The 19,386-nt window shown below is 35.8% G+C and overlaps 1 protein-coding gene across 1 annotated transcript in view; it reads left to right on the top strand.

Annotated features, from left to right (window-relative positions):
• Window positions 1–12,872, top strand: part of DHX15 (DEAH-box helicase 15) — a 51,665-nt gene extending 38,793 nt beyond the window's left edge. Inside the window, exons 8-14 of the mRNA XM_024745540.1 lie at window positions 614–763; window positions 1,173–1,281; window positions 1,792–1,983; window positions 4,870–4,992; window positions 9,222–9,412; window positions 10,939–11,108; window positions 12,306–12,872. Coding sequence (XP_024601308.1) covers window positions 614–763; window positions 1,173–1,281; window positions 1,792–1,983; window positions 4,870–4,992; window positions 9,222–9,412; window positions 10,939–11,108; window positions 12,306–12,423 — 1,053 coding nt within the window. The 3' untranslated portion in view covers window positions 12,424–12,872. The remainder of the gene's footprint in view (window positions 1–613; window positions 764–1,172; window positions 1,282–1,791; window positions 1,984–4,869; window positions 4,993–9,221; window positions 9,413–10,938; window positions 11,109–12,305) is intronic.
• The last annotated feature ends 6,514 nt before the right edge of the window (window positions 12,873–19,386 follow it).

Raw genomic sequence — 19,386 nt, 5'->3', positions numbered from 1 at the left:
AACCTCTAGTTTAACAGTACTGAATACCAAGCACTTTTACCAAATGAAGTGACTACTCAGTAAATAAATAAAACTATGTTTTATAATTTAAAGATCTTTGATTGCATTTGATTACATTTTATAAGTATAATTGGGAGAATTCATTGTACATAGTATTCATGTTTTTGATAGAAAACTGTCCTTTAAACTGGCAGCATATAACTGACTTCTTCTGGACTAAGTTGAAAATAGTTTTCTTAATGTCCAAGGTGTTGAAATTGACAGGTTCTTTTCAGGCAAAAACCTTCAGCACAATCCACTATATAAGAGTAAGGTAAAGCTGAAATTATTTTAAATTAGGAAGAGTAAAGATGATATAAGCTATCTGTGTGTTAGATAAGAGACTTTTCACGTTAGCTTGGGTCTCTCAAAATGTTGGAGAGAGAATACCTGAAAGAAAGTTAAGGAGTAAAGACGATGAATTTTGTTTCTGTCCCGGCATGGTTTATCGTGGTCATCAGTACTCCTTTGTTTATTTTGGGGTTAGCTGTGGGCTTTGGATACTTCTGTTAGATCACAGTTTTGTGTTTAACTGAAGGAAGAATCATTCTTAATGTTATTTCCATTCCAATAGGTATATAATCCTCGAATCAGAGTCGAGTCCCTTTTAGTGACAGCCATTAGTAAAGCTTCAGCTCAGCAAAGGGCTGGTCGAGCTGGACGAACCAGACCTGGGAAGTGCTTCAGACTTTATACAGAGAAAGCTTACAAAACAGAAATGCAGGTAAGGGTTTTACTGTGTCCTTCCTAGTGTGTTTGGAAGGTTAAGTTGAATTTGTCACCAGGAGAAAATTACTTCATTTACTTTATCTTGCCTTTGGGCACTATAATCTCTTTTAGTTTTTCTGAGATTTATGGTATAGTCTACCAATACAAATCTTTGTTACAGTTCTAAGTCGAGGTGGGCAGCAGCAGTAACGCTTCGAACCCTATAAAGATACTTCATAGAAAGTGTCTGATTCCCTTTTAAGTCTTTTTAGTCCATAAGTGTTTTTCTCCTCTCTTTAGTCAGCGGTTTAGAAGAAATGCCAAAAGTTAATAGCTGAGGGGGGCAGAGAACAGATACGTTTTGCTTTTTGGAGCAAGAGGATTAAGGAGTGTTTAACAGAACAAATGTTTTTGTATTTTTCTAGGATAACACCTATCCTGAGATTTTGCGTTCTAATTTAGGATCAGTTGTGTTACAATTGAAGAAACTTGGTATTGATGATTTGGTGCATTTTGATTTTATGGATCCACCAGGTATGAATTCTCAAAGCATATTTTATCAAACCTTTTAACCAAAATTGACTCTTTCTCTGCATCCTATTCAGTATATATATTAAATACATTTTACCTGTTTCTTACAATGTGTCAAGATAAATTTTGTGTGTTAGCATTAAAACTAAAAGAGCGACAAAAGAGCAAATTCTTTTTTTTTTTCCCCTTCAGAATAGCTAAATTATTCTGGGAGTTATTGACAGGGCATGAAAATGAAAAATTTCCCAATTTTTTTTGGAAGAAAAATAGTTTGATAAACACATTGTTGAGTTAACAGTTATTTAATGTACTTAGGAAGATGACAGTTTTACTGTTATACAGGAAAGTTTTGCAATTTTATGTGATTCATAGTTTGCTAGATCTCTGTAATTGAATTTGATAACAGTTTGAGTTTCGAGTTTTGTCCACTGTAGAATGAAAAATGAGAATGCTTATAATAATTTGTACTTTGTCACGTTTTTGCTTGTCTGTTTTATTGCCTTTTCCTCCTAGCTCCTGAAACTCTGATGAGAGCCCTAGAACTTTTGAATTATCTGGCTGCTTTAAATGATGATGGAGATCTGACTGAATTGGGATCCATGATGGCTGAGTTTCCTCTAGATCCACAGCTCGCTAAAATGGTTATTGCAAGTTGTGACTACAACTGTTCTAATGAGGTCCTATCTATTACTGCTATGTTGTCAGGTAATAGAGGGAAAGGAACTAAAAAAAGCCCAGCTCTTCAAAGTTTGGGTGGACTTCACTTTTGGTTTTGTTTTCTAATATTTAGTATGATAGTGGATTTTATAGGTGGTTTTAAGGGACTCATTTTGTTTCCTAAATATCTTGTAAAGTAGCTTCATAATGACATAGTATTTACAAAAGTAAATTAAGTCATTGTGCACACAGTATAGTAAAAACATGGGCTCTCTTGAGTGCAAATAAAAATCTCAATAAGAGAATAAGTCTGAAGACATTATAACTGAGTTCTTTGGTAGGTCCATCAGTTTTGCAGTTTATTGCTAAAAGTACCAGAAGAACTTTGTTCTAGTAGCTGGCACTATTAAGTGAGCCTGAGACAAAGCAAACTGTCATTTAAAGAGTGAGCTTTTTCTACATGTATAAATTGTACTGCAGTGGCAATCAAACATTTACTTCAAACTTAGTATCAGATAAATAGAAGTAGTAATATATAATTCTGGCTTTAAAATCTGACCTGATGGTAATTCTTTTACAATGACAGGAAAACACTTGATAAAATAAATATGTCTAATAGATAAAATTGCATATTTTAAAAATTAGAACATTAAGCTGAACAAATACTATTGTTTTTAATAGTAACACTTAATTCATAAATAAATAGTAACTTGGAAATTAGATTTTCCAAAAAAAGAAATACTGTTAATATAAAAATATACACTGGTTCTTGCAGTGAAAAATAGAAAACGTATTAAGTTTTTACTATCAAAGTACTCTATAATACTAGTTTCAGTACTGGGGAAAGTTGACTTCCAGTCAGAGTGGTTTATTGGTATTATTTATAATTAAATGCCTCAAATAATTCAAAATCTTACATGTAGTTAAAGGAGGAAATTTTTTAAATTTCTAAATATAAAAATTTTGGCTTAGTTTAGATGTATATTTTAATGGTATGAATTTTTAATTTAAGAACTAGCTAAAATGTTTTTTTTGCAGAGTTATGATTGATCAGACTCAGAGCAGATGGGCAGGGCAGTATCGAATCATTTTAATGAAATTGTAGTCTCTTGCGGAGGTGGTGGTAGGTTGTTGTCTGCCTTTTCTTATATGTTGTTTTTGCTAGATTCTCCCAGTTGTAGTTAACCCAACATTTTAGTTGTTAGAGAAAGTGTGGGGCAAGAGTTTTAACAGATTGTGTATTTGTTATCTGCCTAGTTTTTATTTTTCTAGGTTCTCTTATCAGGCATACTATACAATTACCATTGTCTGAGTTCAGAAAATTAGCCCTTAAAAAAAATTGGTCATTATGATGCAGTTGAGATCTTCCAACTACATCTCTTATTTGTACTAGTTCTACAAAACGTAGGGTTTACTGGTCATCTTTAGCCCATCAAGAGAGTGAACACTTATGTGCAGCGGTTATTAAGCATGGCATTTGTGGGGGAAAACGTTATTAAAGTGTGAGGAAGAAGTCACGGAACTGAAACAGTTTGCTGAGCTTGTAATGCTTTGTATTCCATTTAAATAGTTTCTGAAGTTTTCAGGTCCTGATATAAATAGTACAAATCAGGGGCCTTATGGAGTGCTTCTTATACCCAATATTTAACTCTGGTAGCTAGTTCACATTAACTTTCACAGCTATGAGAGGTTTCTGTACTTTTATTTATTACCTTGCTTCAGTTACATTAAGCAAGACTTAGTATTTACTGTGATTATGTGTCATTGTCTCTATTTGGCTTCTTTGGAATCACTTTAAAGGGGAAACTGTATGGCAAAGAGTAATTGATAACTGTATTTGATCTCACTGTCGATTATTCCCATTATCTTCTATCTGAACTGATAATTTATAATTTTTTTTATTGACAAAGTTTTAAGAGCTTTAAAAATGTGTTCACAAAGTCCCAAGTTGTTAAGTCCTTTTATTTTCATACTGCTATTACGACTATGGAATTGCTAAAGTGAATTAAGGAAAGTTGTATTTCAAAAAATATAGTGCACGCTTTGTATGTAACAACTTAAAGTTTTATGTGAATTAATATTGAGGCTCTAAACAAATACTGTAGTTATATATTTTGATGACCCTTGAAATAATGACCGTTTCAGACTAATTGTCAACTTTTAAAATATTGGATTCTGCTTTTATATTGAAGTCTTCAAATACAGTTTAAAAAAAGAACTTGGGACTTTATTTTCTAATCTTTTTCTTAAAATGCTGGAAAACTAGGCCGAATATTCCCAGCCTTTTTGAATTTTCTTAATTCAGAGGCGGTTTAACCTTCCACCACTACTGCTATCATCAAAACCCAAGATTTCATGATATTTTTTATGTTTACATATGTTTCTGCTCACCAGTGCTAATAGTGATACCCACCAGTTGGTAATAGCCACAGCACTAGGGAAGAATTACAATAGAAATGTGGCAGTACACTGGTTGGAAAGTTGTTTTTAGCCCTGCAGTGGGCAAGTATAGCTTCATCACTTTCATAACCATTCAGTGGATTCAATGGATGGCCTTTTTAAAAATTATATTTAGCTAAAAGGCTATTAACACCGTAATTCTGGCTATTGGTAGAGCTATCGGCACTGGTTTTTGAAATAAGTTGAGCTTTCTAGTATCTTGATGGCCTTCAGAATAGCTGTTTTGATGCCTACTTTTAGATCTAGTTAAAAATAATCAGGTACTCTGTAGCTTTGAAACCCTCTTGTCTTACAGATGTGGTTAGGTGTTGATGTACCAAATCAAGGTAGTAAACAGTCCAAGATGCAGTTGGAGGCCATCCTGCCCTGCCCTATGCTCTGTGAACTGACCTAGCTAGGCCTTGTTCCTCTATCTGTGAATGCGTGACTCATCGATATGGGCGTTTGTGTTGGGCCCATACCAACCTTGTTTAGTCCCACAGTGTTTTGTTCGCCCCACGGAGGCCAAGAAAGCCGCAGATGAGGCCAAGATGAGATTTGCCCACATAGATGGAGATCATCTGACACTGCTGAATGTCTACCACGCTTTTAAACAAAGTAAGTGTAAATTAGATTGAAGGCACTCTTTTGTCTAAATGTCACTTGCAGCATATAAGATGTTTCTTCATCGCACTTTCATTTATTATCCGTGACAACTTTACATTAGAAACCCAGAGATCCTTTAGAAAGAAACTCATGACTAGCATTTAAAATAGAAATTGCCCATCTTTTCCAGAGTTGTTTACTTTTATAATCAGGGAAAAAGCACTGGAAAGCTGGAAAATACAGAGAAATAAAGGTAAAATACTTGTATAAAATTTACCATGAACATACAGATTTTGATATACTTTTAATTTTGCATTTTTTGTGAATCGTTTTGTATTATAGAATTATTACTGTCTAATATTTTTACTAATAAATAGCTCTTACAAAAGAGTAAACTAACAAAATAGAAATACAGGCTATAAATGTGAATGACCATTCTCAGGCTATAAGTGGTCCATAAACACGAGGAGGAAATTCACCTCTACTTGTAGTTCAATAAATGCATTGTTATTGAGAGGTGCCATTTTCTCACCTATAAAATTGGCACAGGTTAAAGAAAAATAGTCTTTAGTTGTGTGGGAGTGGGTTTAATGGAGCAGTCTTACACCAGAGCTGGGAATGTAAATTTATGTTATGTTTATGTAAAGCAGTAGATTTTATGTTACCAAGAACCTTAACAAACTCAAACCCTTTGACCCAGAGATAATCTGTGAGATTTTCTTTTAGTATTCTGTGGACAGAGATATGTTTCAAGTTTTTTATCCCACAGTTATCTATCATAGTAAAGGAAAATGGAAACTACCTAAATGCCCACCAGTAGAAAGATGGTTCAGTGATTTATGCTATAGCAACGTGATGAAATATTGTTCTAGCTTTATATTGTTTTCAGAGAATATTTAGCAGCATGAAAAACATTTTCCAGTTATTTGAAAACAAGGAAACATAGTGGTAATAATACAGTTATTGCTAGATGCTTTTGTTGGAATGCACTATTTATAAAAATTAAATGAGAGGAAAATGTAAAGGGGAAAAAATGTGGAAATAATTGCAATAGATTCTGAAAGTATTTGATTTCTACATATAGGTAGGTTAACCTGTTGGGTGATACGTTATCAGAGACTGATAGCCCTACATCATCCTTTTCCAGGAATGTGGTGTCTTCAATCACTCTGAAAGTTTGTGGTTTCTGCTGATAAGAATTTAGTTTCCTAATTTATTATATAGACATTCAAATTTTGCACTCCTTGTTTTATTTGAATCTCATTTTTATTTCTCAAAAAATCCTATTTACACTCTTAAAATAGTATGTTGACTTTGGCACATCTCTTTGGGGATAGGGGTGAATTTATTCATTCAGGGTCCAGAAGTGCTAGAGGGCCAGTATGAGGAACAAGGACCTTAGCAGCCAAATTGCACATCTGTGTCTTACACACGAACTCTGATATGAGTTGACAGAATTGATGAATATCAGATAAGGAAAAGGTAGAGTCCTTCTCTTCCTGGATCTGATAAATTTGGGGCAGATAAGGGAGGTAAATGAAAAGTAATTGAGAAACAGATGAAGGCCAATACATAGTTTACTTCAGAAAATTTATTTTATCCTTCTTGTGTCCAAAGTATTGGTAATGCATAATGTTAAAGCCTTTATTCCCGATAGGATAGGTCAATTCAAGAAATACACTATATTCCTGTTGTGGTGCGAACTGTATTGCATGCTAGTTGATAACTGTGTGACCAGCAGACACGTAACTTGTTAACAGATTGTGATAACTGCCTTGAGAAGGAGCAGATTCACATCCATCTTGGTTCTCAGAATCCCTTGATGTTATTAAGGTACTGTTTTAAGTGGAAATGAAAAGATTTCTATAGGAGCAGCATGGTTTTTTAACCCTATTTCTCTCACAGGACATTTTAATTCTTTTAAAATTAGGTTGTATTATTTTGTCATTTAAGCTTTTGATGATAACTAGCACAGCATTGTATTTCATAATTTGGTTTGAAAATGAAATTTAAGATTTATAGTGGAACTGTGTGTTTTCATATAAATATATCTTAGAGGAGTTTTAAGGTTTAAATGATAAAATTGCTAAAGAATGCTTGTGCTTTATACGCATATTTGGTAGTTCGGAACTTTCTAGGAGAATATTGAACAGTAGGTACCTATAAAAGCTTTCTCCTACCCATTCTGAGCAGAGGGAGTGTCATGAAGTAGAATGGGAGCACCTACTCACTAGATAGATGATCCTTTTCTACTAAATGCTTTTCACTGCCATAGGGATGGTAAGCTGTTGGTTAGTTTTAGACCTTTTCCTCGATACACTTTTCTTAATAAGGTCAAAGGAAACAGAATGACTGGACATTTAGCCTTTAATCACTGCCACCTTTTCAAATGAGAGCTATTCTAAAAATAACATCAAACTTTGATCTCCACATAATATTTGGACATTTCAGATCCATTTATTGAATTTGGGGTGTTTTAACTAGTTTTTAAGTGATGCTGTGTTGTATTTGAAATATTGTGTATTTGCAAACGAGCAGATATTAGCAAATATTTCAGATATTAGTCAAGACGATCTATTTCATTAAAGACAATGATTGATTACATAGTAAAGATAAATTAGTCTTTATACTATTTGTTTTAACACTTGGGAAACAGAACTAGATTTAAGTTATTTTGCAGTGCCTTAATTTCTCTGTGTGTTTGTGTGTGTCTGTGCTAATGGTTTGGCTTTAGATCTTAAGAGTAGTTTCACTGAGAAATATATAGCTAGAATTATTTTAATAAAATGTTCCCGTGTTTAGATTTTATTCCTCCCATTTATCAAACTATTTCTCAAAAATTTAGAGACATAGTAAAACCATCAGATACTATTTGTTTATCTTGACAACTTAAAATTCCTGTTCTGTTACTCTTCAGTGTATGAATTCTGTGAAAAGTTTAGCATGTCAGAAACACTACACTCCAGATCAGAGTCTGCAAATGAACAACCCTTTTAAGAAGTCCCCCTTTTTATTGTCTGTTTCGACGTTACCTTTCATTAAGCACATACTTTCTTTGTTTCATCTCTGAAGATACTCAGTGCTTTGCTTTAAATGTCAGTATGTTCAGTTGGATACCTTTTATTTCTCATTCCAGATGGGTTAATTAATGGACATTTTAACATGTCAGGTCTTCAATTTAAAGGTCATTTACTACACCATCTATCCACCTACCCTGTTTCTGAAATGTGGCTGCATTTTGTAATGGATAAACATTTATTAATATACCTGTTGTTCCTCTGACAAACTATTAAAAATATGTATATTATAATTCGTAGAATCCTAGAACCAAGGAGAAAGGACTATGCCAAAGATTACTGTATATCACATAGCTGGAAAAGTATCATCATAGTTGTAATATTTTAAGGAACCCCCCCCATTTCACAAATAACCGTCTTAGATTTATTTATTGAAGGGCCTCTGAAGTAAATAATGCAGTTTTCCATTGTGACTGTCTTTGAGACATAAAGATGGCACTGTGTAATGTTTTACATGATGCTACAGTTTGAGCTCTTATATGAGCATCTCTAGGTTAGTTGGAAGGATTCATCAATGGAGAAAGATCCCTTTGATAATAAAATATATGTAGTGAAATTACTTGAAGTGCTTTGATATAAGCTTTGTTTATTAAACATAAGAGTGAGTGTTCCAGACATCCTTGTAAACTATGTCACTTGTATTTTAAACCACTAAGAGGTACATGGGTCACAGTAAAACTTCTAAACACTAAGTTTGGGGTGCTCTAGCTCAGGAGTAAAGCAAAGCACACAATAGTCACTTGAAGTTCATTTTTATAACTTTTAAATTGTATTTGATAGTCTTAATCTAAGCTTGTTTTTCCTTTGAAAATGAGAAAGACATGGCATTTTTCCAAATTCTCTCAACCCACCCCTGTCAGACTATCGAAAACAACCCGGTGGATGTTTATGGGTAAATAACTCAGAACAATTAGAATAGTTTATCCAAAAACCATTGTTTTGTCATTCAATAGCCAGAAACCTTAGTGCTATTTCTAATTTTGAACTTCACTCCAGATTTGTAGGAAAGTTGATAACATTGTGATTAATTTATAAAAATGATGTGGGTTATTCCCTTTTGGATTACTTAGCTTACTGTTTATAGTGATTTCCTTTTTTAATTAGATAATATACCTGTTTGGATGATTCACATCCCTCTTATTTTCCCTCCCTCCAACTTTGTAGATCATGAATCGGTTCAGTGGTGTTATGACAACTTCATTAACTACAGGTCCCTGATGTCAGCAGACAATGTACGCCAGCAGCTATCGAGAATTATGGACAGATTTAACTTGCCTCGTCGAAGTACTGACTTTACAAGCAGGGACTATTATATTAATATAAGAAAAGCTTTGGTTACTGGGTATTTTATGCAGGTATGTGGATAATACAGAAGTGCATAATTAAATGTTTACATAATGTTTGTTTTCTATAGCAGCCCTTGGAATCCGCATAAACACAAAAATTCAGTTAAAGAATGCCTGTAAATATTGATCTTAAATTTTATGTCCAAATTCTTGAATGAACTGATACACTGAGAAGTTTTTACGTGTCTAAATTAATTCACTAAATGGCATAGTTAGTGATCCAGTTATATAGACATCAGTTTTAGAATTACTTTTTTATTAGTGGAGTCTTTAAGACACTTGGTGCTGGGAAAGCCAGGCGTGTCTTTTGATTTAAGTAGTAAAGAAAAATAATTTAAAACATTTCATTTAGCTTTGTGTTTTATATTGGAGGCTGAAGTAAAACTTGTCGGGTAAATCTAGTGAGTATTTATTTTAAGGGACTTACAACAGATTATGTTTTTAAAAATGCAAAGTTTTTCTGATGAAAACAAGTCAATCCCTTACTTGGGATGGGATCTCTTATATATCCCACTTGTTTTTTTTCGTTGTCTCCTTTGGCTCTGTCTTTTAAGCAAGATGTGGCCTGCCTTAAGGCCAAATGAGCTCAATAAATAGAATGGACTTAAATGCACTGAGTCAGAATGAAAGTATATTGGCGCATTGTCGGTATTTGAAATCAGAGCAACAGAATGTTTATTGTGGCATCTTACAAGATCTTATTAGAGTTAGGATTTTCATGCCTTGCTCTGTTATTCAAGCATTATGGATTTCTAATTCTCTTAAGATTAAAATTTATTAGAAATAGGGCATGCAGTGTAGTACCTGGTACCTAGTAGGTGCTTAGTAAATATTTATTGAATAAAATTGAGTTTATTTTCTATTATGTATTATTCATTTCTGTTATTCACACATATTCTTTATGTTACTAGAGTTCTAGAATTGGAAAGGGCTATCTTCATCTGCTTTGGTATTTGTTAAATATTAGATGAGTGCCACTAATTGATGTGTTTGATTGTAGATAATTAATCTTTTAGTAATTGTTCAGCTACCACAAAATTGTCACCTGGCATTAAGAACCTACTCTAGATAGTCTAAGACAGGAAGGCCAAATAGTATATAGTAGGCTTTGTGGGCCCATTAGGTCCCTATTAAAACTATTCAACTCTGCCTGCCCTTGTAGCACAAAAGCAGCCTTGGACAAATGGGAATGCCTGTGTTCCAGTAAAACTTCACTGAAATGTAAATTTCATGTGATTTCCACTCCAGTGTCACCAAATGTTTCTCTTTCGATTTTTTTTCCCCTAATCACTTAAAGATGTATAAAGTATTCTTAGCTGACAGGCCTTACAAACATAGGCAGTGAGTTAGATTTGGCCTGCTGTAGTTGGCTGCTGCCTGCTTTTATTAGGCAATGGTAGATAAATATAGCCATCAGATAAAAAGCAAAAGGTGAGGCTTGCTTGTCCCTAATTATATAGGTAGCTTTACACCACTTTTGTTTTGTAACTAGCACATCAGAAGTATTGTATTAATTTACTGGGTTTTGGTTTCAGGTGGCACATTTAGAACGAACAGGGCATTACTTAACTGTGAAAGATAACCAGGTGGTTCAGTTGCATCCCTCTACTGTTCTTGACCACAAGCCTGAATGGGTGCTTTATAATGAGTTTGTTCTTACAACAAAGAATTACATCCGGACGTGTACAGATATCAAGCCCGAATGGTAAGCTCAGCGCCTTTCGTTCTAAAAGTTTTCGTTACTGTTTGCTCAGAATGGAATCTGAAAGGAGTCTTGTTTTTCGTTTCACTCTGGGGAATTTGGTGTTTTCATCACTAAAGTGTATAGTTATGGGGCTTTGACCTGATGGTATGGTTACCTCTTAAAATCTTTGGTTTGATAAGAGGACGGTGAGATCATTGGTACAGACATGGGCAGGATTTGGAGCCAAATACAAAGTTACAGTTAGCTGATATCAAGAGTGTCTTTAGAGCCCTTCTCTTGCTGTTGTGATTAACTCAAGTCTTCTGGTTCCAGAAGTCAGTGAGTCTTTATATTTTATCTGTCCCACTATAATTAGCTCTCAACTGTTATTTATATGTTGGTGCTCTAGGAGCTAAGCAAGCATTAAAAACTATACCTCTTTTTGTATCATTGCATATTTGATGCACAAAATGTAATCAGAACTGACTTATTTTAAGCAAAATTACCCACCCACTTCACTAGCTCACTACCTCACTGCCTCTTGTGTCCTTTTTTTTTTCCTTTTTTGCCAGAATCTATTCTATAACTTAAGATAGGAAACGTCAGCCAAGAATGGTGGGACCGAAGCGCTTATTTTAGTTGATGTCACTTGCTATATTTCCTACACTGATTTATGACTTTTGACACTGAAATTGTGTAGGACATTATCATTTTATCTTAAATGCTTTGTTGAGAAAAAATTGTATGGCTAAACGTTAAAAAAGATTCAGTCAAGTGTATTGTTTGGGGTATAGAGTTATATTTATGGTTATTAGAACTTTGAAAATGAGAAGATCCAGTCATTTGAATACCAGGATGTTTTCTTGTATAGACCCTTCAGTATTCTAACCTTAGAGAGGTTGGTCAAAATAGTGTTCTAGAGTGAAGAAATGAATGACCTTATGTTAATATCTTTGTATTAATGTAAAGAAAGGATTTTTTATAAGAATTTATCTTTTTTTTAAGTTTATGCAAAGTCCACCATCAGAAGATTTACAGCTTATTAGAAGCATGCATATCAAAAGTGTTTATAAGGATTAGGCATTTGTAATTTTAACATTGATTTGGATTTGTAGGTTTGCCTTTCTTTATCAGTATATTAATGAGTAATGCCTATCCCGTTAGCAATTCCAGTACTTTAATTGTTAATTTGGTAATTTTTCCCCCCCTTCTGGACAGGTTGGTGAAAATTGCCCCTCAATATTATGACATGAGCAATTTCCCACAGTGTGAAGCAAAGAGACAGTTGGACCGCATCATTGCCAAACTGCAATCCAAGGAATATTCACAGTACTGAATTCAATGCTTAGAACTGAAGTTATTCAGAGGACAGCTTTAAAAGATGAATGAACCCAAAAGTTCAAGTTGTGCTCTTCACGTTGGTTCAATAATGGCCTTTATTTGAGAGCTTTTTAATTTTTCTTTACAGTAAATATTCCATTCTGATTTCATAAATTAAACATTTATGCCTCCCTTTTGTGTTGACACTGTAGCTCATACTGGAAAAGTCGATCAATGTTTTGCAGTTTATTGAAAGTAGTTCTATATATAACAATGTTATAAGCATTTCTTTAGAAATGGTTGAAAATGCTTCTAAAATGTGATTATCGACCATGGTATGCATGATCGTTGTAATTGTTGACATTCCTTTTAGAAGTTGTGAAATGTTACAACTTGTGCTTATGTAGACACAATCTTCTGTCTCAGTACAGAGGCACTGACTTCAATAAAGTCTATTTATACTAATTTTGGCCACAGCACTTTGATATTTTTGTTCTAGTCTCTTTAAGTATGGCTTCTTCTCTTCCCCAGTGTGGGACTTTTTTTTTTCTCTCCTTAAATTGTAAGTGTACTATGATTACATATTCAGCATCTTTCCACAGGGTTGCTCTTTAAAGTAGTCGTTACAGCAGTGTTTTAAAGAACGTAGCTTAGCACTTTGTTAGGTCAGGATGTGATCTAATGAGATAAAGTATGTAGTTTTTACTCAGAATTGGATCCCCGAAGACAGAATAATTAAAGGATAGTTTTCTCTTCATCTTAAAGTTCGTTCCATAAGACTGATTATTTATTATTTTGTTACCACATTTTTAGCAGATGTTTTTGTTTTACTTAGACCATTCTAAGCACTCTAGTCACTGAAACAAATGTTTGTATTAAATAGACAATAGGAAATGATACATTGTAGATCTTGGTCAGTTTTACTGAATTCTCAGTGTTGGGTGTTTTATGCAATGTACAAAGTAATTAGTGTGTTAAAATGTGAACTTTCCATTCCCTGTAACAGGCCACAGACAAGTTAAAAACCCTTTTTTTAACCACAAATGACCCATCAAAGGGTCTTTAGATGCAACCCATCTTTAGGGTGTGACCCATCAAAGGGTTCTTAGTAAATCAGTTCCTTTTACTTGAAGAGTAAATACTGTACTCATTAATGTCTGGACTTGCCTCTTCTCCCTTTCCCCTCTTTAAAAATATTTAAATGTTAAATTTATAGGTGTACATAGTTGGGATTTAAATATACTTTGAGGCATATATCTAGTATGTGGTGTAAGGGAGTTAATTGGGCAAGTTAAGAGTATTTCAGGTTACTGGGATACTTCTCAGTGTAGGTAGCTGTTAATTGTTAAATGATGCCTAGTGGTTTGAAAGAGTTAATATGCTTCTATTAAGTGCTTAATTTTGTTCCCATGGAGTACTTTACATGCTGAAGTAATATTTTAGGTTTCATTTAAATGGTTTAAAAATTTGTCCTACGTTAACTATTGGCAATATTATATGCTAGCATTTTTTTTTAGGTTAAGAAAGTCTAGGCACTTGATAAGACTGTTTACTGAAATGGTAGGTCTTGCCAAAGTAATATATTATCTGTTAAAATTATACCACAGTATACAGTTGGTAATACAGTTGCATATCCTTATAATCTGACCATCTATCCAATTTTAAATAGGTCTCAATGTGTTGTATGTGTTTTTTAACCTTGTGCTTTTTAAAATCTAGAGTTCGACCATTCGGTTTTCTTATAGAGAAACAAGATATAGAGCAATATGTAGAACAATGTTAGGTAGTTATTTGGCCGGGTTTCTGGGAATGGCTGGTATTGTTTGTATCTTATAAGTGATGAGTGTGCATTGGGAGTGGCTGCCTGGAAACAGAGCAAACCGAGTTTTTATTCCCTATTATCATGCCTACCAAAATATTAAAATTCCCTCCATAGTAATTCAGAAAATCATTTTTGAAGGTTTTCTGGAGAGGTCTCCTTATCTCTGTTTAAAATAAGTAGAACTGCTTTTTGTTGTGACTATAGTCGTTCTCAGTATCTGTGGGGAACTGGTTCTAGGACCCCTTGTGGTTACCAAAATCCATGCATGCTCAGGTCCCTTATATAAAATGGCATAGTACAGCTGGCCCTCTGTAAACACAGGTCCCTGGATTCAACCAACCATGGATACGGAACCCCTAGATACAGAGTGCAGAATAGGTAGCATAAGGAAGGAAGACAATCAGCAAGTAGAACGCTTGCCTGTAAAGGCCGAGGAAATGAACACAACTTGGGGGTATAGGGCAGGATAAAATACATACCCTGTAATCAGTCCATTTAGCTAGAATTGCAAAAGTAAAAGGATTCTATGCTGAATTTTTAATATAGTATATGACTTAGTTCTAGAATTTTAGGTTTGTAAGGTACCTGCAAATAGTTGGGATTCTTTTCTGAATAATTTTAATGGCCATCTCCTTTGCTCAGATACTTCAGAGCAAAACCATTACTTTAGAACACATCCTAATAGTTCTCTTAGTAATGCTGAGCATACTCTTTCACTGTAACTAATTGTTTTTAATTCTTCTAGAGTAAAGTTAAATAAGCCTGGCTGTTCTTCTGCATGATGCCATTTAGTTATTTGAGTTAACTGTCGTCTTCCTTTATTCTTATTTAGGCTGTATAGCCTGTTTTCCTCCTCAGCCTTCCTCTTTGATACGGTTTCTATAGATACCATGAATGTTCCTGCTTAACCTCTGCTGGGTGTTCTCTGGATTGTAGTCAATACTGTGGTCTAAGCTGGGCAAAGTGCTGTGGAACTTGTATTTCCCAGGGGACCAGACATGCCATTGCTTCTGTTAATGCAACTTAAGATTACATTACCCTATATTAGTGAAAGTAGAGGAGGGGATTGTGGTCTGGTTCCAGGCATTTTTAGAGGTGCCCTCGTACCATACTTATGGACAAAATAGGTGGATGTTTTATCCGTAGGTAAAAGATAACCATCATACAAGTGGTCAGATAGTTATCTTGCCATCATCAAGGCAAATATGTTTATTGAGAACTTACTGCTGTAGTGACTTTTAAGTACTTCCTGTTGATAACACACCTGCTAGATTTTGGGAACTTTCCTGTTTGGCTTACTGTAAATTCTCTAGCTTGGACTGTTAATTGCTCATTTCTAAAGTGTTTGAACTTAGCCTAGCAAAAGCAGCCTCTGTTATCAGTCATACGCTAAGTTTAACCCAAACCTGGGAGTTACTTGTATTTGGCAAGTTTCTTGCATTCTTTTAATATGTGGGCCTGTTTTATTCTGTTTGAAAAGATGCTATTTTTTGTAGAGTCTTCATTTATAGTTAATAATAGACTGTAGTAAATGGAACCTGATTGAGAACTCATGGGAAAACTACATTTATAACTTGTTTTTAACATTTCTCCCTGATAGAAGTTTTATTGTTATTGGTATTCCTTCATAGAATTTTTGTATACATCGCTTAGTAATACCGATCACTGTTCATTTTATTAAGTACCAACTCTTGAAGGCATTGTGTGAGACTATAAAAATAGATTGATAATTCAGAGACCGTCTGGAATTATGGTCTGGTTGGGATTTTTAAAATGTGTTCAAAGATCCATAATATAAAGCAAGGTATGATGAATGTGGTAAAGAACTCTAGGTATCAGAAAGGAAGGATGGGTTAAGGATTGATTAGTCAAGTATTGAGTAAAGTGAGATAAATAAGCAGCCAAGTAAGTTAAATGGTTAAGTGTGAGTCCATTGGAAGTGGTTAAGGGCTGGGGTAAGCTCACATCCCTGGCTCTCATGTGACAATGCCTGATGGTATTTTAAACCAAGCTGGAAATTCGAATTTATATGTTAAATCTCCCTATTACAAATTTTAGATTTTTTTTTTTCTTAACTCTTAAAGCTGGATTCTAGGCAGCCATTTGCAAATTTGGGGTTAAGTAATCAGGAAATTTTGTGGTTTAGTTGCACATCAAACAATTATTAGGATTGCAATAGGCACTAAGTATTTCTTAGACAATTAACAGCATTATCAGGCCAAGAGTCATGGTCCAGAGACAGTTGTTCTGCTTTAATTGAGGTATAATTTACATACCGCAAACTACCGTGTTGATTTAGGTCTACAGTTTGGTGAAGTTTGACAAATCGATACAGTTGTGTAATCATCACCACAAACGGTACACAACATTTTGATCACCCCAAAAATGTTTCCCCCTGTCCCGTTGTTCACTAATCCCCTTGCTCGACTCCCAAGAGCTTTGCAGGTGCACAGACTTTCTGTCCTTTTAGTTTAGCCCTTTCCAGAAGGTCATAAATGGAATCAGACTGGTTGTAGTTTTTTGTGTCTGGTTTCTTTCATTGGGCATAATGCTCTTAAGGCTCATCCATGTTGCATATGTAGGTATATTCAGTAGTCCATTATGTATGTACCACATTTGTTTATGCATTCACCTGTTGCTGGAAGGTTGAGTTATTTCCAGCCTTTGCTATTATGAGTAAAGCTATTTGCATACAGGTGTTTGCGTGGACATCGGTTTTTATTTCTCTTGTGTAAATACCTGGGAACGCATGTTTAGTTTTATGAGAAGCTGCCCAACAGTTTTCAAAGTGCTGTACTATTTTGCTGTCCCACCATCAGTGCATGTTTCATTGCTCTTCATTCTTGCCAATGTTTTGTAATTACCACCCTCCCCCTTTATTATTATTTTGCCACACTGAGCGGCACGTGGGGTCTTAGTTCCCCAACCAGGGATCAAACCCTCGCCCCTTGCACTGGAAGCTTGGAGTCTTAACCACTGGAACACCAGGGGAGTCCCCCATTTTTATTTAAAATTTTAGCCATTTAAGTAGGTGTGTAGTCCCTCATTTTGGTTTCCACTTGCATTTCACTGTGATGAAATTTGCACGACCAATCTTTAGCGGTGTTGAACATCTTTTCACATGCCTATTTGCCATTCACATCTCTTGGTGAAGTGACTGGTCACATCTTTAGCCCTTTTTATTATTAGTTTTATTGTTGAGTTCTTCACGTATTCTGGATCCAAGTTCTTGATGAGATACATGTCTTGCAAATGTTTTTCCAGCCTGTTGACTTATTTTCTTAAGGGTGTCTTTCAAAAAGCAGAACTTTTAAATACCGATGAAGTCCCATTTATCCTTTTTTTTTTTTTTTTTCCCTTTAATGGTTTGTGCTCTTGGCATTCGGGGCCAGTTTTGATGGTGTGTTAAGGGGGCAGCAAGTATTCCATTTTGGCTGGAGTATACGCTATAGAGTGAGGTCAGATGAGGCTGTGAATTTAGGTAGGGATCGAGTTGTGGAGGGCTTTAAAGGCTAGATTAAAAGTGGATCTGAGGGGCTTCCCTGGTGGCGCAGTGGTTGAGAGTCCGCCTGCTGATGCAGGGGACACGGGTTCGTGACCCGGTCCGGGAAGATCCCACATGCCACAGAGCGGCTGGGCCCGTGAGCCATGGCCGCTGAGCCTGCGCGTCCGGAGCCTGTGCTCCACAACAGGAGAGGCCACAACAGTGAGAGGCCCGCGTACCGGAAAAAAAAAAAAAATGGATCCGAGTTCACTATAGAGGATAGATTGGAAGTAGTAGGGGACACTGAAGCTACTTAGAACATTATAATCCAGGTAAGAAGATTGAACCCAAACAGAAGAATAAGAGAGAAAGGGCAAGAGAAAGTAGTGACATAAAGCAAAGGAGTCATTAAGGATAGCTGGTTTGGGGTCCAAGTGAATGAAATGGTTTGGTGTGCCAACTGCGAATCTAGGCTTCAGATCATTTTATTGTGATCCTAGTTGCCACGTAGAGAGAGAAATGGCAGAGGTTACAAGTATAGAACCTACAATAAGGGAATTGGAAAGGTGAAAAACCAAGAAATAAAACAGTTTAGGTAGTGCACTTTTATGGGTAGATGAGAATTGTGAATCTACAAAATCATTGGATTAGCTAGTTTATGTTTAAGGCAGAGGCTGCAAATGGGTAGCCAAAAGGGCCAGATTTCAGCCAGCTCATCTGCTTCATGTGACCGTGGGGTGTTTCAAACCAAGTAGAGCCATTGTTTAGAAAGGGAAAGATGATCACATAAGGTTTTTTTAAAATATTCATAGGTCAGGCAAGGACAGGCCTACCTGATGTTTAGCATGGCACTCAGTAATCCGCAGTGGGGTTTGTGGCTGGCCCCTGTAGGGAGGGAGGCACATTTTCTTCAGTTTGCCTGAGTCCCTTGCATGGCCAACCTGCCCTCTGTTAGGCATTGTTGAATGAGAGAGAGAGAGGGTTTTGAACTAGGAAAAGCTTGCCAAGGCTGCTTTTTACAAGAAGTTGCATGGTTAGGATTGAGATCAAGATGGGAGGGATATTTTTTTAAAGAAGGGGACCCACCTTAACCTTTTTAGGGAAAACTTGGACCTGTGTCTTAAGAGAGACGGGTTGAGGCCAAGCTTGGTGGTGGTAGCCTAGGAAATGAGAAAACTTCCTTAGAAAGACTAAGGTGAAGATAGAAGGGAGGGTTAAGGGACCCTAACTCAAGTGCTTCTGTTTTGTTTGTTTGTTTTGGCGGTACGTGGGCCTCTGACTGTTGTGGCCTCTCCCGTTGCGCTGTGCTCTGGACATGCAGGCTCAGCGGTCATGGCTCACGGGCCCAGCCGCTCCGCGGCACGTGGGATCTTCCCAGACCGGGGCACGAACCCGGGTCCCCTACATCGGCAGGCAGACTCTCAACCACTGCGCCACCAGGGAAGCCCTAAATGCCTCTGTTTTGATGGGGGTGGGGGAATGTATTGATCTTAGTGTGCACTGGAAATCAAGTTTAGGCTTGAGGGAAGGGAGTAATGTGTGACAGTTGGTAAGTGGTTTGATTGTGAGTAAGCAAAGGATCATCAAAGGGATGCCTTCCTCATGGGCGGGTTTAGCTCTTAGGAATCTGATAGTAAATTCACTCTGCTCAGGTTCCTCTTCTGTGGTTGTAG

Source organism: Neophocaena asiaeorientalis, unplaced genomic scaffold (assembly GCF_003031525.2).
Source record: "Neophocaena asiaeorientalis asiaeorientalis breed wild unplaced genomic scaffold, Neophocaena_asiaeorientalis_V1.1 scaffold397, whole genome shotgun sequence".
Taxonomy (NCBI): domain Eukaryota; kingdom Metazoa; phylum Chordata; class Mammalia; order Artiodactyla; family Phocoenidae; genus Neophocaena; species Neophocaena asiaeorientalis.
Note: the sequence above shows the minus strand (reverse complement) of the source record. Positions and strands in the feature narration are given on the sequence as shown.